The 27941-nt window shown below is 59.1% G+C and overlaps 1 protein-coding gene across 1 annotated transcript; it reads right to left on the reverse strand.

Annotated features, from left to right (window-relative positions):
• Positions 1040–27686, reverse strand: RANGAP1 (Ran GTPase activating protein 1). The gene is made up of 16 exons (XM_018048814.1): positions 27419–27686; positions 24728–24877; positions 19941–20068; positions 17243–17302; positions 14823–15002; positions 12645–12779; positions 10537–10695; positions 9440–9553; positions 8914–9013; positions 8749–8833; positions 7946–8126; positions 6807–6926; positions 5228–5330; positions 4158–4246; positions 3781–3902; positions 1040–2030 (listed from the first exon to the last, which is right to left on the reverse strand). The coding sequence occupies exons 2-16, from the start codon at positions 24837–24839 to the stop codon at positions 1961–1963; spliced, it is 1758 nt and encodes a 585-aa protein (XP_017904303.1). The 5' UTR covers positions 24840–24877; positions 27419–27686; the 3' UTR covers positions 1040–1960.

Consider the following 27941-nt stretch of genomic DNA (forward strand, 5'->3'; position numbering starts at 1 on the left):
CATCTGTGCTCCTGTCTGAGCTGTAGCTCGACCCGCATCAGCCTGGGAGGAAGGGCCAGCTCCAGGTGGCCTGGAGGGAGGAACGCCCAGGCCAGAGAGCCCCGGCAAGCTCCTGGAGGGCTCCGGGCTGCACTTTCTCCATCTCTCACGGATCACCTGTGAGAGGTCCTGCTTGGATGTCAAGACTCAGCTCTTGAACCCGTAACTCGAGACGTCTTCTCTGACCTCACTGCCCACCATCCCCACACTGGGTATCCTGAACCAGACTGGAGCTCCCCAGAGGCTGTGTGTGCCGCCCAGGAGCTCAAAACGGCCAGACCCCCACTGGCCTCCTGCCTGACACCCGGGATGGGGCGGGGGGAGGGCAAGGCCTGGGCATCGCTCTGCCACCCAGCCAAGGAGGATGTTGCCTGAGTGGTCCGTGGCCAGTAAAGACACAGCACCCCCTAAGCAACCTCAGAGGGAGCTCTTCACTGGGGCTCACTCTGGGGTGGTAAGGAGAGGGGTAGGCTGTTGACACACCACTGCGGCAACGAGAGGACCACCCCAGGGGTGGTGCCCTCCACTCTGGGCCACTTCCCATGCAGGCCCAGGGGCTCCTGCCTCGGCCGCCAGCAGGGACTGTGGCCACATCTGGACTGTGTTCCACTCAGCCAGGTCCGTAAATGGAATAATGAAAGGGCTGGTGGAGCCCAGGTTAGGTAAGGCGGGACGTGGGGCTAGGCAGGTGAACCAGGGCCCAACTCACCTGCCTAGAGCAGAGCCCTCCCACCCTCCCCGAACTCCAGGAGTGGCTGCCCCTCCTGGGTACCACCCACCCAGCTGTGCGAGGCGGGCAGGCAGGCCCACAGCAGAGGGAGGGGGCTACGAGGCTGCCCCCCGTGATGATACAGACTGGCCTGGGAGCTCTTGGGCAAGGCGGACCACCCCTTACAGACCTAGATGTGGCAGGGGTTGGGGGGGCACATCACCATGGCCCTGTGAGGCAGGACCCCAGGAACCAAGGCCTGAGAACAGCCCGCTTTAGGGGAAACGCTTCTCAGTGTTCACTGCTGCCACACTTTATTTGTGAAGCCCTGGGCACAGCCCAGACACACACAGAGCACATGGGGAAAGCACGGAGTGCTGCAGGGCCCCTTCAGCCCAGCCCAGCCCCCACCTGGCCCCGGCACCAGGCCCGCAGGCCCCAGCAGGCCCTGTCCCTGCCTGCGCCGCTGGAGAACAGGTGTGGGCCTGCCCAGACCCCCACCTCTCCGCCGGGGCTCCTAGGCCGTGCCCAGACACTTCAGCGGCCCGCACGCGGCGCAGAGCCAGCACTGCCCAGGCGAGTCCAGCTCCCAGACCCTCGTGCGTGCCCCCGGCTTCCCTTCCCACCCACGCAGTGTGGCCGGACCCCCACACCCAGTCTTGCCCTCTGCCAGCCCCACCCCGTGGCCCCAGAGCGGTCCCGGCCCCGCAGGCTGAGGGGCCGCACAGAGCAGGGTGGATGGGAGGGCAGGGTGGCCAGAGGAGCCAGGCCTGGCGACAGGAAGCAGAGCAGCCCTGAGCGAGCAGCCCCAGGCAGGACAGGACACACCTGGGCAGCAGTGCCCCAGGCCTGGTGCGGCCCGCACCGGGGGCAAGGAAGGCAGGCTGGGGGACAGCCGCTGGGGCCTGGCGCCTGCGCAGAGAGCAGAGCGTCCTCAGACGCGGCAGCTTTAATGGCACAGCAACCTGCAGCCCTGGCGCCTGGAGGCCATCAGCTCCGCTCCAGCGGGAACAGGGCGAGTCCGGCAAGGAGACATGAGAAACTCATACCCCGACCAGAAGCACACGCCTGCACGTACGCCACACCGACACACACACTCGGGAGACACGACACGCGAGACAAAGCCCGTCCCTGCCGCCGGCCACAGTCCTTCAGCTGAGTCCCTTCCCGAGTCATGGTCCAGGCGAGGGGCGGGCAAGGCCAGCTGGGCATCTAGACCTTGTACAGCGTCTGCAGGAGATTGTGACGGGCGAAGGAGCAGGATTCCAGGGCGCCGTTGGGCCTGCGGGGAGAGAAGGGTCAGCGGGCAGGCCCCTTTGGACCCAGGAAGCTCTGGCTGCGCGGCGCCAGCTTCCCAGCTGTGACGCTACCCAGAACACACACCATACTCGGGTTTTCTAATTTTCACGATGACTCTGCAACGGGGACGTCAGCTCCTGCCTTTACAGGTAGGGGTAGGGGAGGCACCCGAGGCCACCCGGCCCCGAGCTGGGAACCTGGCCTCCTCTCCGCCAGACAGGCTCTCCTGGGCTTCTCCAGTGGGCACAGGGCCGGGGAGCCTCCCTCAGCCACTGGTCCCTGTGAGCGACTGGACCGTGGGAGTCCCAGCTGGGCCCCTGAGAGCCACAGGTAACCAGCGAGATCATTAGTTCCACTGCCGAGAAAGAAACTAGTGAGGTGCTCGGGGACAGGGAACCTGGGGTGCAGCCAGGACCGAAAGCCACGGACGCCTTGCCTGGTGCAGGCTGGGCCTGGACCCGAGAGCCCTGGGCTGGAGCTGAGGGAAGGGAGCACACGTGACCCCCACAGTCACCTGTCAGGTCCGAGCCCCCCTCTTCTGATGTGGATACGTTGAGGCCTGCACTGGAGGGCAGGCAACAAGCCGGGAGGAGGCAGTCTGTCACTGACCAGCGGGCGAGGGTGTCTTCTAGGGGTTCGGGGTCCATGCCTAGCCCAAGGGCCAGAACAGAGGCAACAGTCCCAACCAAGGCCTGGAAGGACACGGGCAGCCGGGGGTGGCGGCTGGGGACACTCTGGACAGCCTGCGGCAGCGGCTCCTGCAGCAGGGACAGGTGCGGGGAGTGCACGCCCTGGGCTGGCGGGGGGCCGGCTGCGGTCCGCATGAGACCACGCCCGGGGCTCGGAGTTGCCCTGGGCTTCGGCAGAGGAGCAGCGGCAGCACAAGGGGAGGTCTGGGGTGGGGCAGGGGGTGGAGGGGCGGTGTGTGGTGGCAGGGGCAGGCAGACACAGCGAGGGCGTCAGGCCAGACCACGGAGGCAGCCGAGATGCCAAGCGGCAGGGGCCAAGGCACCAACTGGGTCCTGGGGGCTGGTGGGTGCTCCTCGCCCCACCCACGCAGGCCACCCCACATACTCCCTCACGAGCTCTAAGCGCCCGACTGATGCCCGGGGGCCCACCGATGTCACGTGTCCCCTAAGGCGGGGGCCCCTCCTTTCTCCTTGGACCCTCCCACGTTCCCCCAAGGTCCTGGCTTCACCAGAAGTGTGGTGGTCAGAGCCTCGGAGACAGTCTCACCCACGCCTCAGTTTGGCAGATGGGGAGACTGAGGTCTGGGGAAGCAGGGGCTCGGCTACGGGCCACACGGGGCCTCAGTGAGGGCAGGGACAGACCTCCCACCCCACCATACCCCTGCTGGGCCCTGAGGTCTGGAGGCTCCTTGTTCCTCGACTGTGACCAGCACCCTACCAGGCCCAGGACCTCCAGGACAAGGCCCCCTTGGCCTAGGCTGCTGAGGGAACAGACACAGAACTGCTCCTCGGATGCTGCCGGGCACGGAGCCCGGGTTGGCAGCAAGACGTGGGCAGAGCCCCTCTGACCCGGTGTTCACTGCCTTGTCTGCAAGACGGGGCCACTACCGTGTCCCCACTCTCAGGGAAGATACTGTGCCTGAGCCGTGTCCTCAGCTGGCCAGGTCTAGTGAGATTCAAACAGATGCCGAGAGCCTGGGAGGCCCGCGTGGCCAGGCCCGGGACACGGACACTGGCCGCGTGGGCCGGCGGGGGCACACTCACTTGGTCATGAATGCCAGCAGCAGGGGGGCGAGGGCCTTGGGGAAGTAGTCCTGCTGCACCACGTGGGTCAACGCCATCAGGGGGCCGTACAGGTTGGCGACAGCCTTGATCTTGTCTTCACTCTGCGAGACAGACGCACAGCAGAAGGCTGGGTGAGTGTCAAGGTCACCTGGGGCACGCCAGGTCTCCCCCGACCCAGCCCCTGCTGAGAGAGCCCCACGGCCAAGGTCAAGCTGAATCCCACATCCCATCACGAAGGCCGAGCCTGCTTAAGCAGACCCAGGACTGGGGACAGTGGGCGAGCGGCCCCAGCAGGACTCGAGGTGCCGGATGTTGGGCTGCAACCCCCCGCCTGGGCCACGTTCCTTCTGGCGCACCTTGAGCAGCCCCATGTGGATGAGCAGCCGGGTGAGGAACGCATTGGAGTTGAAGGCAGACGAGCTGAAGGCCTTCTTCATCAAAGCATCTGCAAGGCAGAAGCAGTCGAGAGGACTCAGGTCATGTGGCCCCCGGGCACAGAGGCTGGCCCTGCCTCCTGTCACATCAGGAGGTGGACATGGGGTGGAGGTAGCCACGGCAGCCAGATGGTGGGAACAGCCAGCACCAGGGGAAGGGCTCAACCCCCCTCCCGCCCCCACAGGGACGCCTGGGCCTGGCCTGGCCTGAGGTGGAACGGGTGTGGGCAGAGATGAGGTGAGGCAGGTCACCCTGGGGCGGTTTCAGCCGGTCTCTGGAGGTGGGGGGTTGGGGAATGGATGGGGGAGCAGGAGGAGGTGTGGCCAAGGCCCTGCAGGGACCCCATGAGCCCCTGCTTCTGTGCGAGGCTGTTCTGGGAAACCGAATTCTGGCAACTTGTCCCCACAAATGCCCCAGGAGGGGCGGGGCTGGGCCCTCAGGGAGCAGACACAGAGATCCCTGCCTGGCCCCTCCCAGCCTCCCCTCCACCAGCCCACCAAGCGTCACCCAGTTCTCCAATCACTTCCAGCCTGTCCTCCTCTCCCTGCCTGGCCCAACCTGGCAGCTCAAACACTGGCAAGGTGGAAGGTGAGAGGTGCTGTGAGGAAAGGAACTGAGAGGCTGGGGTGGCAAGAGAGGGTCTCAACAGAACCAGAGACCCTCGGAAGCCTGGGGAAGGCCTGGGGACCTGCGGGTGGAGGGGACGGTGTGTGCAGCAGCTCGGAGGCGGGCACAGGGTTCAGCTCTCATCACCCCTCCTTGGAGAGGTCTGACCTCCCTGCAGAGGGCGCCACCTGGCCCGAGTTCTCACCGTATAGAACTGTATGGCTTTGGGAAGGGCCTCGGGCTCCCCATCTGCAAAAAACAGAGAGGCGAGCACCCGGCCCGAACTACAGCGAGAACCCGACGGAGAAAGATGGGAGGGCGGTGCTCTGAGCCAAGCCTGGGGCAGCGAAGAGGCCGCAGCTGTCCGGGCCGCCCCTGCACGCACCTACTGCGTCCTGCACAGCCGTCCGCACCGAGGCTTCGTCCTTGAACACGGAGGACACTTTCAGGAAGGCGGAGACCACCTTCTCCGGGTCAGATGTGTCAGTCTGAGGACACAGGAGACAACGGCTGGTCACCAGGGAACTTGGCAGACGTGGGCACCTGCCTGTGGCTAGAGGAGGCCTTGGCAGGACACGGGCCTTTGCTCGGCAGGGACATGCTGTCCCCCCAGAGCCGGCAGGGGCCCGGCCACCACAGGTGTGCAGCACCCACGGAGAGTGTACACGCTAAAAACCACTGTCTCCAGGGACCCCCTCTTGCAGTCTAACCCAACGAAATAATCCAGCATGCAAACGACGTTCATACGAAAGGAAACCTGCCTCAGCTTAACCGACAACAGAGGAAAAGCGGAAATACTGGCAATCCACAGAAACTGCGGATGGTTTAAGTGCCACATCTGTTCACTGACAAAAAGGGCGTGAGAAGAGTCACACTGACACAGAAAACAATGAATGGTGTTCAGTGAGAGTCTGGCCACACGAAGGTCTGCATCACATAAATCTCATTTACCATGGGGGAAAAACAGATTACAGGAAAAAAAAATTACAGAAGAACATAAGAGGGCAATAAAAAGCCAAAATATCAAGCCAACTCTGCGAGTGGCCCCTTTTATTTCTTCTAGACACACCTCAGAGATACTGTGGGCTTGGTTCCAGACCACAGCAATAAAGCAAATACCGCAGGAAAGCCAGTCACGTGAACTTTGGGTCTCCCTGTGTGTTCGTCTATGAAGTGTGCAGTAGCATCTCGTCTAAAAAAGCACGTACATTAACTCAAAAACACGTTCTTACTAGAACATGCTGTTATCTGAGCCTTCAGAAAGTCATGATCTTTTGTCAGTGGAAGGTATGAAACACTGTGAGAAATACCAAAATGAGACAGAGACACCGAGCAAGCAAACGTGGCTGCAACCACAGCATCAACAGACTTGCTCACCACAGCTGCCACGGACTTCCATTTGTGTAAAAAAACACAAACATGCAGCCTCAGCTTTCTCATCTGTCAAATGACAGTAGAAGGGTCTACATTCCGAGGTGCCAAGAAGGTTGAATAAAATCATGTCAAGTGCTCAGAACAGGGGGGGCAGACAGGCACTGTGCGCTGCTGAGCTCAGGGGGCTCAGTAATCATCTCAGCAAGAACGAGTCACACCCCAACAACGAACAAGTGAGCAGCCTGGGACCTGCTCGGGGGCCCAGGGCAGGAGAGCCGTTCTAGAAGCAGCTGGTCCTACCGGATGTGCAGAGGGAAGCCTAACCGTGTGCTCCCATGACAGTCCTGTGAAAATTCCCAAACCCCAGTTATCCCTGAGACGCCCCAGGCCTACCCTTCCTCGCGGCCCAAATTGTGTCCACAGTGTGCGCAGACCTGTGCCAGCGCTGGTCACGCTCATTACACGAGTGTGCATTAGATATGGCACTTAGCAGCCCCGCCCCCGCCCAAACCCCGAGCTGCGCTGGAACCTCTGCTCCGGCAGCTGTAGCAGCCGAGGCCCGAGTGGGCTGGCTTCAGTGGTGCTATTACCTGCTGGGCTATCAGCACGGAGCTCTTGGGCCCGAGGCGCAGCAGCTTCTCCGGGGAGGGGAAGGCAAGGAAAGTGGAGACGTCTGCGGGAGGCGGGGAGGACAGGACAGGAGCTGGTTCCTGGGGGACAGGCAGCACAGGTGGCTCTGGAGAGGTCCACGTCCAGACTCCTCGCCCCGAAGGATGCCCCTCACTCGGGCCGCTCAAGGCTCAGAGTCCAGAATTTCCCCCAATTCCCCAAGGGCAAGGGGCCTGCAGAGGCTGCCCCTGGTCAGCTCTTCACGTAGGAGCCTCTGGGGTGTGGGCAAGCACTTCCTTCAGACTCCAAGAGCCTGGTGCGGCCAAGGGGATCCTTCGGATGACGAGATACTGCAGAAATGACTCCAGGGCTCAAGGGGCCCCACCAGGAGCTACTGTCTTAGCTGGGATGACCACTGCTGGCGGGCACCAGAGGCGCCTGGCCATCACAATGGACAATAAGCCACACTCAACATAGCGTGGCCCTCTGTGCCCAGCCCAAAGTCCCCTAGAAGCTTTACCTGGGAAGCTGAGGGAATAGACATGCCTCCTGGCCAGGAAAGGAACACCAAGTATCCAAGCTGGGTCACAACCCGGCCACCATCTCCAGAATGGGGACCATCCCTAGTGGTCACCAAGATGGAGAGGAAAACGAATTTCCATTTTTGCCTGTTTTTTACCTTACTCTTTTAGAAACACTTATATGCCTCCAGCACAACTGAAAACCCAGGTATGACTTTACAGCTGGCCTCTGTGTCTGAGGTTCTACACCCACAGATTCAACCAACAGCAGATCACGGAGCCGCGCTGCAGTTCAGTTACCGCAGACATCCACACAGAAGTGGGCTCGTGCAGGGCACACCCATGCTGTTCGGCAGTCTACTGCACGCCACGCAGCAGCACTGTACGTGTGGATAACTTACAAATGAACAGGCACGTCCGTACTGGGGTCAAGGACAGACAAATGCAGCTGCACTGGGGTGATTTCCTCTTTCCCACATGGAAGCGCACAGGCAGAACGAGTCTGCAGTTCTGTGACCAAGACACCCCCACCCCCACCTCCCGGGGGAGCGGTCTCAGGACCCCAGGGCCCGGGCGGGGCTCTGGCCTGCAGGACTCACCCCGCTGCTCGGGCCCTGGCCCTTCCTTGAAGGCGTGTTCGACTCCTCGCCCTGCTCTTCCTGCTGTGGCTCCTCTTCCTCCTCCTCCTCCTCATCCTCCTCCTCCTCCTCCTCTTCTCCTTCCTCCTCCTCCTCCTCCTCCTCGTCATCCTCATCCTCGTCGTCCTCACCCTCATCATCACTGCAAAGGGAGGTCTGGCTGAAGCAGACCCCTCCCTGCCCAGTGGCCCACGTTGGCCCCAAGCACCCACAGACCGCAGCCGGGCAGGAGCCGGGCAGGGAGGGCCGGGGAGCAGCTGTCCCGGACTGGGGACCCGGGAGTCACCTGGAGGCCCATCCCACAGGGACACCTGCGCTGCATCTTGTCCTTGTCCCAAAGAACCTGCAGTCTCACGGGGGAGACGGAGGACAGGAAGCACTCTGGCACAGCTGGGGCCCAGGGCCGGTGGGAACACTGCCCAGGCTGAGACGCCCAGGACGGTGCCGCCCATGTCTTGCTGACCACGGGAAACTATGGTCAAGGCGGAGCGAGGGGGCCGCCCTGCCTCTGATGAAGCCTGTTCCACTTCGCCCGGACTGGGGGGCCCCTCATGGCCTAGGGCTTCTAGATCACTCGATTATCACTGTCTCATTCCTTGGTCCCTCGCCCACGGCAACAAGGCCTCACGAGTCAGAAACCTTGACTGTCTCGCCGTCGATCCCGTAATGCCCAGCACAGTGCCCGGCACATCACAGGGACTCCACCCATGTTTTCTGAATGAATAAAGGGAGGAACGAAGAATCCAGGGCCCCAGACCCCCCACCTGAGGGACGCCAGCACCGCGGCCATGTTGAAGCCTTCCAGCACCTCCTGCAGCTGCTCACAGCCTTCTTCTCCCAGCATGTTGCCTGCTCGCGGGGAGGGGCCGGGGGTCAGCACGGGGTGGGGCCCACCGAGCAGGCTGGGGCCGAGGCCACCCCCCTCCTACCATTGAGGTCCAGTTTCTCCAGTTCCGTCTTGTCTGCCACGGCCTCAGCAACGGACAGAGCAGCCTCTCTCTTGATCTCACCGAATGACAAGTTCAGCTCCTAAAAGATAACGGGAAGGGGTAGAGGCAGGCAGACACAGGAGACGGGGGACCAGGAGATAACGGGAAGGGGTAGAGGCAGGCAGACACAGGAGCCAGGAGACAGGGGGACCAGGAGACACGGGGGTCAGGAGCCTCCACTTCCCCAGGTGAGGGTTTGAGGCAGACTCTGTCCGGCCAGATAGAACATCACCACAACAAAAGCGCAACAACCCGAGTCACTCTTCTCTTTGAAAAGCCAGAAACCCTAGCTCGGAGGGGTGAAGAGACTTGCAGAGTCACCGGGGTAGGAGGAGGGGGAAGGGCCAGGCTATGAAGCCAGGCCCACCTGCCTTGACAGGCCTGAACCCTGCTCCCTGCACAGCTGTCACCCTGAGCACGGGGGAGCCTGGACCCCGGAGGGAGGAGGCAGGGGGTCGGACAGCACCTTCAGCTTCGGCAGGCCCCCGCGGATGGCATCTGCGATGGCAACGGCGCCCTTGGAACGCACCAGGCAGTCCCCGAAGTTGATCACCTCCACCTGCCGCAAGGTCTTCAGCGTCTGGAGGAGGAGGTGGGGGCCCAGGGTGAAGCCCTCGAGCCGGCGTCACACCCCATCGCAGCCTGTCGCTCTGCACCCAGTCCAGCTGCCTCATCAGCTCTTCCCGTGGCCCCCGGGAGGCCTCCCGGCCTCTGGCTAAGCCCCCTCGGGGCTCCCTATTGCTCATGGGAAATCTCAAGGAGTCAGCAAGGCCCCCTCCACCCCCCAGCCCTCAGACACACCTTGACCCCCGGCCTGTCACACCAGGCCCAATGGAGCAAGGGTCACTCCCGTCTCTGGCCTGCCCACGGGCTGCTGACCCCTTTGCCCGAAACACCCCTCCTGCCCTCCCTATCCATACAAAGTTCACTTGTCCTGGAGAACTTCGCCATAAGGTGGCCTCTTTCAGGAAGCCTGCCCTGCGTCTGGCTGGAACTCCCTGTGTGCTCCCCAACGCTTGTGAGCGTCTTTAAGACCCCACAGCAGGCCTGCCAGACTCCTGTGGGGTCATGCAGGCCTCTGAGGTTGACGGGAGCAGCGGCGTTCCCACCCAGTGGCCCCGACGCCTAGCAGCCACTGTGCTCGCGGCTGAGTGGCTCCTTCCTTCCCTCCTCGCCCTTGGGGCTCCTTGAAGGCAGAGTCTCGGACTCAGCTCTGTGTGGCCTGTGTGGCCTGCACTAGACAGGGGCTCAATAAACAGCTGAGGAAAGAATCGACAACAAGCAGCCTCTATGTGGCCTCTGAGAACAAAATCAGCACCAACAGCTGTGGCCGCATGGAGGCCGCTCAGGATGGGGCAGCGCACACACAGAGCTGCCCCCAGAGCCCAGGCCCCCTGGTGACAGTTGCCCCGTCCAGGACACGCGCATGTGGCTGAAGCCACAGGATACACTCGAGGTGGGTGGGCCAGGGGGAGAGCAGCCATCGGCCGACGGGTGCACAGAAAAGACAGCCACCAGTCCTGGTTCCCGTGGCCCACTCCGGCCCTGCTGCACCTCTCTCACCTTGGCCATGGCCACGGCGCCCTTCTCGGTGAAGGTGTTGTCGTTCAGGTTGATGACTCGCAGCAAGGGGTTGATGGCGAAGGCCTGGGCCAGGGCAGTGACGCCGGGGTGGTTGATGCCGTTCTGGGGCATGTGGACCTCCTCCAGAGTCCCGATGATCTGCCGGGGGCAGGAAGGAGAGCAGTGGGCCCCGAGGCGGGGGGCGGGGCCAGGGGACACTCCGCGGGCAAGAGGGCAGTACCACCCACCAGGCATGGGAGGGGCTTGTCCGTCGGGCACGACCACACCTGCTCCTCTCCAGTCTCACGAGGGAGACCTACCTGGGATTAGGACCATCACCAGACAGATGACTGAGATCAGAGGGGCTAAGTCACTGGCCCAGGGCCACACAGCTCTGAGCACTGGCGTCTCTGTCTGGCACCTCTGCACTGCAGGGACCCTGGGCTCCGGCCTGCAGTCAGCCCAGGCCCTGCTCTGTATAATGCAGCGCCGCTTGGCCTTTCTTTGTGGGGGTCCTGCTGCCTTATTTACAGAGTACAAGTGGCAGCCCACGTTCTGCATCCTTTTCTGGGAGTGAGGGGGCTTCCTGAACCTAGCGAACCCCCTCATTCCAGCCTTCCCTACATCCTTTTCTCTGCCTGGAACACTCTGTCTCCTCCTTTTGCTGGCATTTTCTTGACAGGCTGATCCTCATGTGTTCAATAGCTCTCATTTTGGATGCCTCCTCCCCCAGGAAGAGTTCCTGGATTACCCTACCCCAACCCCCCCCAGCACAACCCAGCACTCTTCCTCTCTGCCCCCAGAGTGCTTCATCCTTGCCCTTTCACGGTGTTCATCCCTCTGAAGTGTCAAAGCCACCTTCCTGTCTGCATCCCAACAGCCCCCAAGATCTCAAGGAGAGGCCCACGACCCAGTCTCCAACACCACCCTGGAGGAGCTGAGGACAGGCCTGGCCTAACTCTGTACCCAGGCACCTTGTCGGCTCTGGGCGCCCAGCACAGCACGGGGATTCACAAATGAACACAGGCAGCCCAACTGAGGCACATTCCAAGTCAGGGCTCTTAATATTTTCTGTGCCACGGACCATTGGGCAACCTGGTAAAGCCCCAGGGCTCCCCTTCTGGATGTTTTTAAATTTTAAGCTAAATTATACAGAATAACAAATCAATTCAACTGGAAGACAAGTATCAAAACATTTAGAAAACTGCCTAAATGTCTGCTGTAGTCATACACATACCTCTTAATAAGACCTTGGTGTACCATTAACCTTAATGTATGAGAAACAAATAACTCTGTCTATCCACAACTGCTATCATTTGACATGAAGATACCTGTGATTTCTCCTGGTAACAAAGCCACAAGAATTTCTAAAGCTGAAGTTTACTGTCCACATTCACCATGGAAGGTAAATGCTGCATTTTATTAGCTCTGGTAGTGAAACAATCATGCACTATCCCCCTGGCCACGTTCAAAGCCTTCCTGAGCTCTATTCACAGACCAGTGGGGTCCCACAGCGTGCATGCTCGGTCATGTCCAACTCTATGCAACACCATGGACCATAGCCCACCAGGCTCCTCTGTCCGTGGGATTTTCCAGGCAAGAATATTGGCACGGGTTGCCATTTCCTACTCGAGAGGATCTTCCTGACCCAGGGATCGAACTCAGTCTCCTGTGTCTCCTGCATTAGAAGGCAGACTCTACCACTGAGCCGCCGGGGAAGTCCACGGAGCTGAGCTAGACGCCCTGCCCTGAAGGACGCCTGAGAGCGCCCGCTCCAGCTGCTGCTCCCGCCCTCCTCACGGGCTCCATCCCAGCGCCCTCCTCACTGGAGCCAGAGACTGCGACCCCACAGGCCGGGGCCAGCACTCACGCTGCTCTGGCACTGCCACTCGTTCCCCAGCCTGGCAGGTCACAAACAGCACTGATGATTCACCCCAGAAGGCGGATCACGCCACCTTTCAGACCTGAGTGATGAGGATCCTGTCCCAAGAGGGTGAGCTAGCAGCCTCGGAGGGGGAGGCGAGCCGCCCGAGGTCTCTTGGCCAAGTTCTAGCGTCCGCCGGCCATGCTCAGCCCGCCCCAGGGCAGGGAGGGCAGAAACCACTCACCCCGAAAGCTTCTGCCAAGGCGGTGGCGCCATCATTCTCCAGACGGTTTCTGCCGGCCACGAAGACCTTCAGTGCCAGCGGCTTGCCTTGGGCACTGGACTTCCGATGGCACTCGGTCAGAGCTGCTGCCAGGATCTGGGGGAGGCAGGAGGCCCTGGTCTCCAACGTGCCACACCAGCCACAGCCCGGGTGGATGCGGGACGAGGAACGGCCCAGCAGCAAGCCCCTCAGCTGGGCCCAGCAGTTTGCAGGAACACGGGCTGTGACATCCACCTCTGTGTCCGCCTGTCCCGTCAGCCTGTGGGGCTTAGCCCCATGGTAGGGACGGGGAGAGGGAGACACCAACACCGAGTGATGTGGGCAAGGGGCTTCATGGTCAGCCCACTTTAGCGCCAGGACCCTCTCTCAGGTGGGCACCATCACGACTCCCACACTCTGGCTGAAGAAACTCGGGCTCAGAAAGAGACAGAAACTTTCCCGCAGATACCACGCAAGCAGCACACCCTGGACAGAACCCGAACCTTCTGGCATCTCCTCCACGCTCCGCAAGGCCTCAGGGGAGCCAGCCAAGAGGGCAGGGCTCACCCCACCATGACCCAGCTGACACCCGCCCAGGCTCCGACCAGCCATGCAGCGAGGGCTCAGCTGCTGGGAGTAAAAACCTAAAACCGGGTTTGCCCTGACCCTGGGGTGGTGCCAGGAGGCGGCCTCTATCTAGTGACACCAACAGAGCAAGAGGTCACAAATACCAGTCGGCTGGTGGGTCGGAAGTGGAGAGACCGCAGTATAGAGAATATAAATGGTTCTCGGGCAGCGCAGCAGCAGAGACGCTTACACACACCTGCTAGGCCCTGGGCACTCCCGGCCAAGGTGCTTTCACACCTCATTCAGCCTCAAAACCAGCCGGGAGACAGAAGGTATTAGCCTTGCTCTACAACGAGGCAGCCGGGTCAGCGTGGCTGCACACAGCTCTACTCTGGGGCACATACAGGACCCGGGACACTGCCAGCTTGACCCCGCGACGGCGGGGGTTGGGCGTGTGCTCAGGTCAGAGCCCAGCGATTCTTGCTACAGGCCAGCCTGAGGGATCTGCAGAGGCGGCTCTACCCCGCGTGGGGCTGCACTGGTCTCCTGTGGTGAGGCAAACACTGTTGTCTTAACACACAGCTTACTGCCCCTAGACCAGAGGCGTGCGGGCTGAGATGGCCCAGCATGAGCTGCCCACCCTCCCATGGGGCAGGAGGCGATAGGCCATGTGCAGGGCAGGCCACTGTGGCTCCTCAGCCTGGGCCACCTCAAGCACACACAGGCGCCTCCTGATGCTCTGACTGGCCACGGGGATGCTGGTTCAAATCCCACATCTGGCCCATGCTAGCTACATCATCTGAGGCACTCAACCCAAGAGCTCTAAGCTCAAGTGCCGTTACCTGAAAAGGCAGGGACAGTGTCACCCACCTCTCAGTAAGCGGGGAGAATTACGGTGACACACCTTCAAAGAGAAGACGTCCCTGTTTGCTGTCAGTTCCTAAGTCCTGGCTCCCTGTTCTTTTTGGTCAGACGGTGAGGGAAGGAGAATGGGAATGCAGACCGGCGCTTGGCCTTTCTAGAAGCTGGGCCAGAAGCAGCCAGAATGGGCCAAGAAGAGAATAATCAAGACTGGCCTCCCCGGCCCGTCTGCCCTGGCCAGCCTCGTTGCTGGCAGGACAGGGGAGGCACCCTGGGTAAGGCTCTGACCAGGGACAGAGGTGAGCTGTGCCCGGACCTCCCTGAGTGGCCCCTCACTCTGGGCTCCCTCCGCCACTGCACACGCCAGGCCTCACGTGGCTCTGGCAGCTGTTCCGAGGGCACAGCTGGTCTGGTGATGCCCAAACCCTGTGCTCTGCAGAGCCAGCAGGTTGGAGCACGTCTGCAATACTGCCTGTGGGTTGCCAAGGCAACACAGAACTGAGGATGGTTGCTTGGCAACCCCACCCTCACAGATCCATCTCCTCTCCCCACTGGCCATAGGCTGCTGCCTTTGAGGCCTTTGTCCTTTGAAGAGAAAAACAAGAGGCGAACCATCCCAGACGGTGGGTGGCCAAGGGCACATACTCCAGGCGGATGCAGACATAGCACGGGACCAGGCAGGGAGGAAGGCGGAGGACACAGGGATGTAGGGGAGGGAGTGGCCGCACCCACCTTGCCACCACCGATGCCCATGCCACAGTTGTTGAGCTTGAGTTCGTGCAGCGTGAAGCAGGCAGAGCTCTTGAGCAGGGCCTCGAAGCCTCGCACGCCGTCAGGCCCGAAGGCGTTGTCACTCAGGTCCAGCTCCACCAGCTGGGCCCCGGCTGTGATGAGTCCTTCCCCGAGAGAGATCTGGGCACAGAGGAGCTCGTGTTAGTTTCACAGACAGGGACCAGGTGCTACTTCTGTGCCAGGCCCTTCCTGCCCTCGGGGGGCATCTGGCAGGTGGGGACCCGGCAGAGACACAGACCGTTTCAGTACAGAGCTGACCATGTTACATCGGACTGAAAACCCTGCAGAGGACTCTTAATTCAGCTGCAGCCTGGGGCTCAGTCATTCGGGAAAGCTTCCTGCAGGAGGCCACATCTAAGCTCAGTCTGGACGAGCAGCAGCCAATCATGGAATATGAGGAAGTTCCAGCCAGCAGTAAACCCAGGAGCAGAGGGACACAGCACGAAGCAGCAAGCTGTGTGTCTGGGGACAAGCCTCCACGAGAGGCGGGGGTCAACTCAGGCAGGCGCCAGGCCAAGAACTGTGAACTGGGGCCTGAGCGCAGTGGGCTTGGAGGCACGTGAAGGGTACAGAAGACAGGGCCCCAGACCTGGGGAGGGCAGACGGACAGGCGGAGGGAGGCTGGAGGCTGAGTCCCACCCAGGGTTGCGAGACAGGGATCCAGGCAACAGGAGCGGCTGCGGGGGTCAGCGTGATGACAGGTGGTGGAGGGGAAACTGAGTCTCGGCAGGGTTCTCACAGAGGGAGGGGGGACCTGCAGAGACGGGGTTCACTGGACAGGGAGGGGAGGAAGAACCACCAATGCCCCAGGGTTTCCAGTGGTGACTGAGCACCCGGGGTGGGTGCCCCTTTCCCTGCCTCAGCTCAGGACCAGATGTGGCCAGAAGGCACTGAGCTCTCCCGGAACCTGCCAGGCTGGGACACCGAAGTTCCCCAGGGCAAGTGGGTGGGGCGAGGCAGCTCTGCCAGGGCTGGGCATGGAGGGGGCAGGGGTTCAAGGTGGCAGGCATGGGGAAGACACTGCCCTTGATCCGGCGATGGACAGGGCAGCTGAGGCAGTTTCCACGGCCCCCAACCCTAGATCGACAACGAAGGGCCATTCTCTGGCTCCCCCACTACCCCGCTGAAGAAAGCCCAGCCCCAGTGATCGGGCTGCGACTGACCTCAGCCCTTAGGCAGTCAGAGGCTCAAGCCCTCCCTCTACACCACTCCACCCTTCCTGCATTTCACGCCATTCCCTGACCCCAAATTCGTATTCCTGTTTCTGAGACTTGCTCTCACTGTAAGTTTAATATGGAAATCATGCCTTCTGCAGAACTTGAGAAGATTAAAGGCTAAAATGTAGGTAAGACAACAGCGCAGAGGCGCCCAGCCAGGATCTAGCCAGTCAGTCTCCTTCAGTTTTTCTAACTCAAAATCCTTCTGCACACACTCACATCAATTCATTTAACCTGCGCTCTGAATCCTAGCCGCCCCTGGTTCCTGTCCACCCTTGGGGGCTAGCATCCAGCTTGAGCAACTCTGCTGGGGCTCCATCAACATCCCACCCAGGGAGCCCGCCCTCCAGCTTCCCCGTGGGGACAGCTGTCCCATCCTGGATGGCCCTTAACTGTCTATTGGACAGAAGTACTTTAGAGATGAAGCTAGTGCTGGCATCTTAGGAGGCCCGGTGCTGGCTGATCGGAGGCCTGAGAAGATAGGACTGGAACCTTGCCGAGGGCACCCCGTGCTGGGAGGCCTCACTGGGAGGCTGCCAGCCCTGCCCCCTCCCCTTGAGCCCCAGGCAAGCCACGTTGGGTCCTGTGACCCTCCAGTGCCTCCCACACATGCACACAGGCTGGGAGCGCCACCCAAGCCAAGCTGAGCCCCAGGATTGGGGAAATGGAAAACAGGCAGAGAGAAGGCACCCATGATGAGAACCAAAGCAGAAAGAGTGGCACTGGAGAAAGGGAGGGGCCAGAGGAAGACAGGGCGGCCTATGTGCAGAGTCAAGTCGAGAGGGACCTCAGGATGCAGAGAAGGAGGGGCTGGGGCGAGGGGATAATCATCTGGGGAGGAGACCCACGCTGCTTGTAGGCGAAATCTCTGAGCTCAGGTCTCTGCTGCACTTCCTGTCACTGGGCCGCCCAGTCTCCCAGGGACCCTGAGTCCTCACTTCTGGCTCCCCATCACTGCGTGCACTGCCACCTGCTTGTCAGGTCACAGACAGCGACTGTGCTCGCCTGGCTGCCTGGGCACAATCTCGGCCACCCCCAGGGCACTCTCAGCCTCCACAAAGAGGAGGCTGTGAGGGAAAGCCCTGGGAGGCGCTAAAGGGGTCCCTGCGGCCCGGGTCGCAGGCGAAGGTCGCCTTCACTCACCAGGGCGGGGGGGATCTCTGACCGCAGCCTCCCCGTGAACATGTCGCTCCAGTGGCATCGCTTTGGAAGGAAAAAGAAAGTTAGCCGAAACCCTTGGAGGTGGCCTTCAGACAGCCCCTCACCCCCATGGACTTGGGACCAGCTGTGATGGACACTGACAGGACCTGGAAGCCCCAGAGGAAAGGACCATGGGGATCAGCATCAGTGTCAGGAAAACCCTCCATCTGTCCAACCCTCTGGTTCTCAGAGGGAAAAGTAATCAGGTTGAGAGGGAGGGGACTGGCCCCTGGCCCCCTGGCAAGGCAAGCGGAAGGACCAGGACCAAGACACCAGACTCCTGGCCCAGTGCTCCTTCCCAGTCCAATTTTCCCCCATGGTGTGGGCCATAGCAACAAGGGACATGAAATCTTGGAGAGTGGAGGAATGGAAACGAGATAATATAGAACCCAGCAGTGAAGAAATTACTCTTTTCAACCCTCCTTACCACCTCCAGAAGACAGGTTTGGTTTGGGGTTGGTGAGTCTCACCCATGCCCCCACTTCCAGCTCATCTGCCTTTTTAACAAAGGGAGAGAAGGCTTCAGGTTCAGACCCTTTACACGGCAGCGACCTCGAACTAGAATTTAATGACACTGATTTCCTTTGCAGTAGGGATGTGATTTTCCAGTTAGAGAAGAAATAGCGTTTGCTTTTAAATTACTTCCAAGTGAGCTGATTTAAAGGCCATACCAGTTAAATATCACAAAAGCAGTGGCCACGTGGCTGGGTCACATACCATGCTGGGGAGCAGAGTTGAGGCTCCCAGCACACAGCCCTAACTCTAACGCTAGCTCTGTGTCCACTTAAAATATCACCTCTGGCAGCTCTCGCCTTTCCTGGCCAACCCTCAGAAAAATGGACACAGGAGAAGCAACTCTCCCCTGAAACCCAGGCCTTAACACGTGTGAACCAGACCCAGCATTAAGTACTAAAGAAGCTGATGTTGGCAAAACTCTCGCATCCTCCAATAAAGCAAATCACTAACACCTCTGCAGACATTCTCCACATTCTAAATCTGTACGCAGGTGTGTGGAGTCAGAACCGGCAGCTCCAGACTAAGCACCTCCCTACAGACAGTGTTCTCATCTGGAAGCTTCCCCAACCCAGCTCTGACGGGCTGAGGCCAGGGGCTCTAGGGCATGCGGCTGCCTTCTAGTCCTGGCTCAGCTGACCCAGGCCTGCCACTCCCTGACTGAGCCCCAGCATCTTATCTCTGAAACAGGCTTCAGGCCTCACTCATCTCCACGCAGGCAGTGCAGCAGTTGAGAGGCTGGGGTACTGTCTGGGCTGGGTGAGCCTGGGTCACCCTTCACTCACCTGGCAAGACCTAACATGTGAGGCGCTACCAGAGTGGAGCTACCATCTTATCTCGCCTCAGTACTATGCCCAAAAGGGCACCGGGCTCACGGGCACCTCTGCCCCGGCCGCTGCTCCAACACCCTCAGCTTCTTCCTGCAGAGGCAAGCTTGCGACTCTGTGGCGAGGTGAGTCAAGGCCCTGGGTCTGCACAGGGGGATGCAGAACAGGCCCTGCTCCCACAGCGCAAGCGCTCTCGCTCCAGCCGGCCTGTGGTCACCATGGCAACCACCCACGGAGGAAAAACTCCTCTGCATCAAGGAGCCCAGACGCCACGCAAGGCCAGGCAGTGTAGCCTGCAGCCAACGGATGCCTAGGCTCAGCCGCAAGCACGTCTCCTCTGTTCCTGTCCTTCAGGGATCACCCGGGAGAGCAGAGTTCCTTCACAGAAAAACGTCCCAGCTCATGCGCAGGCAAAGGACAGGCCCTGGGCAGGAGAGCAGAAGCAGCCCTGCCTTGGCTGTCTGTTAACCTAACCGTGATCCTCCTGAGGACACGAACATCAGGGGCCACGCCGTTGACTAGCTCGGGGCCCTCCGCTTCCTCTCGCGGCCCTGGCCTCATCTGCCTTCCCATTCAGAAAGCCCTCGGGGCCACGGAACGTGTGCTGGACTTGAAAATGTGAGCACAGCTCAGCCTCTGACCAGCAGCAGGTTCTGGGGAGGCTGACTCAGCCGCTCTGGGGCCTCAGTTCCCTTGACTCACAAGATGGAGACACAGCTTTATGACGGGACTTCTCTCACAGAGCATGCTGAAGGACCAGCATTCAGAGGAACTCGCTGACAAACACCAAAATAGAAGAATCTCTGGGTTGGCTAAGGAACGGCACCGCTTGCGTCTAACCTTCGAGAAAGGACCAGCCATTCGGCTGTGAGAAGGGCAGCTAGAAGGCCCCCAGTGAGCAGCCTTCCAACCACCAGAACCTGAGCTGAAGGGTGGGCCATTTCTGCCCCAAACCTGCCTCCTCCGAGGGGCAGTCTTTGCTGATGCTGGACTGAGCACCTGTCAGAACAGCTCCTGGACCTACGACACCAGCTGCAGGCTCTCTCCAGCTCTGCTCTTTCCTTTTTCCCTTTCTCACGTGACCCGGTAAACCTCTTATCCTCCTGACACCTTCTCCCGGTCTGTGACTGCTGGGCTCTAGCAGACACATCACACGGGCACAGGGGCCCCGGCCGGCGCTGTGCCCCGAGGTGACCACCCCAGGGCCCAGGAGGGACTGGACACAGGCACCTGCCCGGGGGGTGGTGTGTGAGCAGAGGCCTGTCCCCAACCAGGATGGGCCTGCTCGCCCCCGACCTCACCTTCAGCTCCGACTTCTTCTCCAAGGCCTTGGCGATGACCCTGGCTGCCTCCACGCCCACCGTGTTGCCCTCCAGGCGCAGGGCCTCTAAGCCGTCAAAGTCTTCAATCTCCTTAATCACGTCTTTGGCTGCCCGGGGACCAAAAAAATCAGACTCTCAGACTTCTGGAGTCCTGGGCCACAGATGCAGGAGCTGAGGCCCAGCAACCACCTCGTCCCTCACGACTCCCAGGGCTACGGTGCGCCTCCTGGGTGCCAGGCCCGGCTCACCAGGGGCTCAGACAGGCTCACAGCACAGCAGGCACGTGGCTATGCGGGCAGTTCCTCTGTAGTCGTTAGCAGTTAGTCGCTCAGTCGTGTCTGACTCTTTGAGACCCCATGGACTGTGCCCCGCCAGGCTCCCCTGTCCATAGGATTCTCCAGGCAAAAATACTTGAGTGGGCAGCCATTCCCTTCTCCAGAGGATCTTCCCAACACAGGAATCGAACCCGGTCTCCTGCACTGTAGGCAGATTCTTTACCATCTGAGTCACAATTCCTCTGTAATGAGTGTTAAAACAAGTAATGTATGCAAGGCTTGGGAACCAAGGGAAAAGAGGAACTGACCAGTGTGGGTGAAGAAGGTGCTCGGGGCACCCTGCTGGCGGTGTGGGTGGAACCTGCCAAGAAGGGGAGAACCCCAGCAAGGCAGGGAGGCAGCACACAGGCACCTAGGGTGAGGGACTTGGGCTGGCGTGTACATCGGAGCGCTGCTTTACTGTGACGAAAAACCCCATACACTCTAAATGCCAATCAACGGAGGGCAGGTTAATTCACTGGGGCGTGTGATATAAACAGTCATACTGATGTCACTATGAACGGCAACAGAGGTGTTTACCTGACTTGAAAAATAATCATCTTACAGTGATAAGTGGAAAATGAGGTTATCCAATGCTGTTTGGTCTTGTAAAATGTTGTATGAAAACACACACACACATACACACACACACAGACACACACACACAGACACACACACAGACACACACACGTTAAAGCAGTTATCTCCAGGTGGTGGGATTCTGGTTCAATCTGTGTTTTCCTAGCATCTGTTCAATGTACTCTCAATGCGTCTGGTTAGAAAGCAGCTTTTTAAGTATCTGTCATTATGATCCCAATTACTTTAAAAAAAAAAAAAAAGAGGAACTCAACTATATGTAAAATGCATCAAAATTAACAGTAGTCACGCCCCTGGGCTGTGTTACAATGAAGATAGCTTCCCCCCTTCTCTCAGTGCTTCTGTATGCCACAATGAGCACGTATTAATTTCAAAATCTGAAAAAACCACGCAGGTTACATGAAAGACAAACCTAGTCTGGCTGGCACAGGATGGATTGGGGTAACGTGGTGGGGAAGAGACGGAGAGGAATGTGAGAGAGAAGAGGGGAACACGACCTTCTAGGCTACGACAACCACAGAAGGGTTGTCAGAAAGTCTGTGATATGCTAGGACCTCCCTGGTGATCCAGTGGTTAAGAAATTCCCAATGCAGGGGGCCTGGGTGCGATCCCTGGTCGGGGAACTAGATCCCACAGGCTACAGCTACAACGAAGACCCGGTGCAGCCCAACAAACAGTTTTAAAAGAGGAAGTTCGTGACCTGCAGCCTCTAAGGGGCTCCCTGAGAAGCTGTCAGAGTCGGGGGAGAGATGCGCCTGTCTTCCTCCTCTTCCCCCTCCCGCCCCCGGCAACAGTAGCACCTCCTCAGAAACCCTTGCTACCTCCAGCCAGGTCAGTTTCTCCTTCGGTCCTGTTGTGCAGTGTGCTGGACCTTAGCTGGGATGGACTGTGTGGAGTCTTATCCACTGGACTGCCAGGGAGGTCCCTGCATGGATACTTGATCATTATACAGAGATTTTATTAATACCAGCTTTCTCACTGGGCCATCGGTTTGTGAAGAAAGGGCCTTTCCTCTTCTCACTTTGCCTCTGCTCACTGCCACCACATCTCCTAAGGTTGTCACTGACAGGTCTGGTCTCGTTGAGTGACCTGAGGTAAGCGTGTGCCTGCGAAGGTCACACAGCTTAAGAGTAGTGACCAGCATTCATTTTATGACGAGAAAGGCTAGACAGGTACGAGCCTCCCATTTCCTAGGAAGGTACGCTGGGGCTTCAAAGAATGAAGCCACTCTGCCCAGGAGTTCAGGGGAAATGGCAACGCTGAGCTTCAGACTGGTTTTCCCAAAATGAACGTATGTGCTGCTCCCCAAAGCCTTGCTTCTGTGCACAAGCACAGACTTCACACAGGACCTCGGCAGAGAAACCCCCGAACCCCTCTCCCCGTTTGGAGCTGCAACTCCAGAGCGCCAGGTGTCCAGGCCGCTTCTGCAGCTGGCACTCAGGGGCAGGGCTGGCGTGGCCTCTCAGCACTTTGGAAGACCTGCTCCAACAGGGCATCCCCCTAACATCCAGGGAACGGCCGGCTCACCAGGAGGGAAGATGGCTGCTCACGGGAATGTTTACACTGTCCTCAGAGCGAGGCGAGAGATACCAGGGCCCCAGGGGGAGCCGAGTATGTGACACAGGTACAGAGAGCGGAAAGCACTGTGCTTGCCGTGCGCTTAGCCAGGGAGCCACAGAGTGAGCGTGCAAGGACGAGCACCCAAATGGAAAGGGCAGGGACGGGAGAGGGTGGGCTCACAGCAGGGTCGCCTCTCACTTGACCAGCAACCCAGAGTTACTTTACCCAGAACTTAAAAACAGGCCAGGGGTGGGCCCCAGCTGGCCCTGACTAACCACCAACTGTCACCAGGCTGTGTGGAAGGGGTTTCTCTTTTCAGCCTCGACTGCCTCACAAAGGAACAAGTCCTGGGGGCTCTGCTACATAAGGCAGCAAGGCCTTACTTTGGTCCTTACATGACTCAGTCAGGAGAGACAAGGACCTAGTTCTTTGTTTTCCAATTTTTGGGGCCTAGTTCTAATCAATGGCCTCATGGCCTTCCCTGGACCTCACCTGCTCACTCCCAGCCAAGACAGAGGCCCTTTCTGGGCTCACGATCAGGCCACCAGGGCCCTTGATACAGCACTCAAGGGCCTCTGCCCAGGGCTCCTTCTGGGATTCTGACTTCTTTTCTCTCAAGCCCACCCTGTGTGTCCCAGCTCCTGACCCAATCACATGGTTCTCCTGCCTGCGGTGACAACTCTCATTCAAGAGTCTGCTCATCCTCGGGGACTTTCGGAGCCCTCCTAAGCCTCTCCCTAAGTGGAAAACAAGTGATCCCTCCCCCAACCTTACTTCCCAGAGCTCTTCCATGTCTCTGAGAGTGTGTCTCATCCCTCTCCTGTTGGCTGTCTGAGGACCTCACTCCTACTCCAGGTCAGGAGCTCCTCAGAGGCTCGGGCTCTAAGCTGCCCATCCCTGGTGACCACCAAAGCGGGAGGCGGCACGTCCAGCCTGAGCCAATGAAGTGGTTATGTGCATCGATTTTGGGAGCAGACAAACCTGAATTTTCTTCCCAGCTCCACCGCTTAGAGCTGGGCCTTAGGAAAGTCCTATCACGACCCTCCCTAGGCCTCAACTTCCCAATTTTCAAAATGGGCTGAAACCTACCTCCAGACCTTTTCGGGGGGGATAAATGGAGACACTGTTTGTACAGCACTGAAGACTACCTGACCCAGTGTTAACGACCAGCATTTAATAGCAAATTCACATTTACTGAGCTGGGCTGAATATACACTGAGACACATCAGACCAGGGACTCCGCTGTACCTCTGACGGAATCCTGGCTCTGCTATTCAGGGCTACAGCAGCTTGAGTAAGTTACTGCAGACGAGTAAGTTACTGAAGACTCCCAAGTCCTTTACTCTTTACTCATTAAATGGCAACATGTTTACCTCCCTTCCCCAGGGATGATGTAAGGATCAAAAGTGATAAAGCACAGGGAGGAACTCTAAAGGTTAAGGCCCTACAGAGATGTTAGGAATGTGCAAGGACTCAAGCGGTCTCTGACCTGGAGGATGGGAGCCAGCCTGCCTGTACACCAGGACAACCAGGCAAGTCCAGACCAGTTTCTCTGGTTGGGCCGGAACCTCAAGAGGCCCTGATGCAGGCGCCTTCACTTCCAGATGCCTGGGATTCGGGGTGGATCCGTGCCAGCCATACTCTGGCCATGGAAGCAGACAGGGTCTGCATTCTGCTTCTAGTTCTGTCCGGTCCTGATGCCTGTTCAGAGAGGCACATCCATCCCTCCCCCAGGGGCATTCACTGCATGGACTAGACTCCCAAGAGGGCCCAGAGTCTCTCTCTTTTTTTGGCCTGCACTGCACAGCATGTGGGATCTTAGTTTCCTGACCAGGGATTGAACCTATGGCCCCTGCAGTGGAAGTGCAGAGTCTTAACCACTGGACTGCCAGGGAAACCCCTGGACTGTCCTTTCATGCAGCCTCACTGCTCTTGGGGGTGCAGTGCTCAGAACCTTCCCGCTCTCGGGAAGGCAACGACTATTCCCAGACCAGCTCTGGATCGTGTGGTGAATGTAGGGGTGGATCTAAAGTAAGAAATCAGGGCTGGATCCTGAGACTGCAGCTCACTATGGTCCCTCACTGCCGACCATTCCCCCAAAAAGGCCCTTCCCATCTACTGGCCTGAAGCCACCGGCAGGGATGCCCACCACGTGCTCGTGGACAAAACATCTTCAAGCCTCACTGGGCTAGGACGAGTGTGATCATGAAGCTAACCGGGCCTGACAAGTGGGACGAGGAGGCACTCTCTCGCTTGTTCCCTGTCCCTCCAGGGCCAGTCCACACGGAGACTCACCATCATCCGCAGTGTTGAGTTTGAGGCTCTTGCCCTTGAAACTCAGCTGTCCCCCGGCCACCTGGGTCTTGGCAAGCGTCTCTGCTAGCTTGGCAATATCTTCAGAGGCCATGGTGGCTGCGATGGTGGGCTCCCCTGGAAATCTGCAGACTGAAGAGGTCAAAGTGCATTAAGAGAGAGGATCTCTGGGCATCTCCAGGTTGGGGACGGCCAGGGAGGACCATTTCAGCTGCCTGATCCCACCCCCCAGGATAAGGAAATCCCAAGCGCTAAACCACTGGGAGAAATAAAAACAACACTGAGCAAGAAAGAGTTCTAAAAGGGCAAAGGTTTCAACCTCTGCAGAGTTACTGTCCCACTACAGGCCCTCCTCTGCCCAACTGCCCCAGGCAGGGTACCAAGCAGAGCCATGTGAGTTGACCACTGGGTCCCCAGGGAACGGCAGTCAAGTCCCAGTCTGACGGCTATGAAGAGTCTCCCCAGAGCACACACCTGCCTGATCATGTTGGGCGCTCTCTGTTTGAGGGTCCCATTCCTCAAACAGGACATGGATGGCTACGGGATCCAGGTTATCCATCCCAAAGAATGCCCCACTGCCCTCACTGGCATGACTCTGGGGATGGGGCACAGGGCACAGCCTACTGCACAGCTGGTTTCAACCGTGGCCAGGAGACTGGGCAGCCCGTGGCGGCCAGACCTCAGGGGTTCCTAGGCGACCAGAGGTCTCTACATCACAATAGCCACCATCACAATAGACTGAGGACAGAGTTGTTGGAAAAAAGGAGCTTCCAGCCTGTAGTCCAGCAGACTGGCAGAAAGGATCACTACATTTCCCCAAAGAGGAATGGGTGATCAGGAAGAACAAGGTTATTTAGTGTCTCAGGCAGTGATAAGGAAAAAAAAAAAAAAACAGGAAAAGGGGTAAGAAGCTTTGCTGTTTTCCTTTTTTTCTTGGGAGGGGGGAATGGATTTAATCTAAAATAAGAGTGGTGGTTGTTGTTCAGTCATTTAGTCGTGTCCAACTGTTTGCAACCCCATGGACTGGAGCACACCAGGGTTCCCTGTCCTTCACCGTCTCCTGCAGCTTGCTCAAACTCATGCCCATTGAGTCGGTGACGCCATCCAACCATCTTGTCCTCTGTCATCCCCTTCTCCTGCCTTCAATATTTCCCAGCATCGGGGTCTTTTCCAAAGAGTCAGTTCTTCACATCAGGTGGCCAAAGTACTGGGGCTTCAGCTTCAGCCCTTCCAACGAATATTCAGGACTGATTTCCTTTAGGATTGACTAGTTTGATCTCCTTGCAATCCAAGGGGACTCTCAAGAGTCTTAAGGTATTATCAAGAAAGAAACAAAGACTTGAAGGATATTGGGACTGACCCATGCAGATATCTGGGGGAAGAACATTCTTAAAAAGGCTCTTGTGGGTGAAGTGGGGGTCAGAGGAAGTGCAAGGAGGCCAGTGGGGCTGGAACACAGAGAGGGAAGGAGAAAAGAGGTAAGAGATAAAGAGAATTAACAAGAGGCCCCAGTCACAAAGGCCAGTTTAAGAACTAAAGCTTTTACTCTGAATGACAAAGGGAGTCACTGGAGGGTTTCTAGCAGAAGAGGGACTGTGATGTGAGTTATGTTCTGACAGGATCACTCTATCTGCTGCATGAGGCTGGGAATCTCAAGGCTGCTTCAAGAATGAACGAGGGGATGAAACTGAACATAAAATAGCCTGACAACACCACCACCCCACTCCTTGTAATTCTGGTTTGGGACAATTTAAGGCTAGAAAAACGGTGGTGAGACGTCCAGATGAAATAGGAACACAGAACTTCTCAGCTGGAAGAGAAGTCCAGTACGTAAACACACACACACACACACACACACCCATAGAGAAGTCCAGTACGTATGTACACACACACACACCCCCATAGAGAAGTCCAGTACGTACGTGTACACACACACACACACACCGTACACACACACACACACCCCCATAGAGAAGTCCAGTACGTACGTACGTACACACACACACACACACACCCACCCCATACTGTCCACTGTAAAGACTAGGCAACACACACACCACTCACTATAAAGTCTAGGCAACTGGACCACAGAGAGATGAACTGACTGGTCCAAGGTCTGCAAAGGGCCAGCGGCGAAGTAAACGCAAAAATCTCCTCTCCCTCCCGAGCAGGAGCCTGGCACATTTGCCTCCGTGCACATCCACCACTCCTGCCCAGCGTCGGCAGTGACTCACGCGGGTCCCCGGGGCTGCGGCGGCACCAGCCCAGGTCCTCGGCGGGTGTGGGCCTCTTGCGAGGCGGCGGCGGGAGAGCGATGCGCGAGTTCGGGACGCCAATGACAGGCGGGGCCGCACCAGAGCCCCATCCGGGATCCCTGGCGGACGTTCACCGCCCTCGGATTGACACCGACGCGAACAAGGGACGCCGCTGCCGGCTGGGCGAGCCGGGTGGGCCTGACGCCCTCTCTTAAGCTTCAGCCTCGCCGCTTGGGAAAAGGGACAGCGCCCCAACTCCCACCCGGCTCGGCGCTCGGCGGTCGAGGGCACAGGGGATGAAAACGGAGGGGGGCACGCAGAAAGCGCCACACCTTCCTCGCCCGGTTCCAGGGCCGCGCCACCCACGCCTGCATCCCCGGGCAGGTGACAAGGAAAGGAAAGGGATCCCCGACCCTACCGTACACAGGCTGCGCCGCCGCGTGGGGCGACCGGAGTGCGCGCGTGCGTCCGGCGAGCGCGGACGGATTTAGGGTCCGGGTCAGGTCAGGTCAGGTCAGATCGGGGTCGCCGCCTCCGGTCCGGCGCTCCCGATGCTCAGCCCCACCGGTAGACGTCCGTCAGCTTTGCCCAAGCGCTTCTCTCCGCTCGCACCTCCGACACCACCTGCTCCCCGCACGGCGGCGGATGATGGCGGAGGGAGGTGGATTTTGAAAGCCGGCAGTTTCTTTCCTTCGATTTGATTTGTCGGAGGTCCGGCCCGGCTTCCCCTACCCCCGCGCGCGCGGCCTGTCGGGTATGGTAGTCCGCTTCTCCTGCGCGGGGAGCGGCTAGACGCCGCAGAGTCGCGCCCGCGAACTACCATTTCCATAGTACCCGCGCGGCGTCCCGGCGCCTCCGCTAGGTCCCTCTGCGCCCTCCCTTTTGCGGCTTCTGGCTCTTTCTCCCGGAGGCCACTGGGCGGCGTTGAACCGCGGACTCCC

This window comes from Capra hircus, chromosome 5 (genome assembly GCF_001704415.2).
Source record: "Capra hircus breed San Clemente chromosome 5, ASM170441v1, whole genome shotgun sequence".
Taxonomy (NCBI): domain Eukaryota; kingdom Metazoa; phylum Chordata; class Mammalia; order Artiodactyla; family Bovidae; genus Capra; species Capra hircus.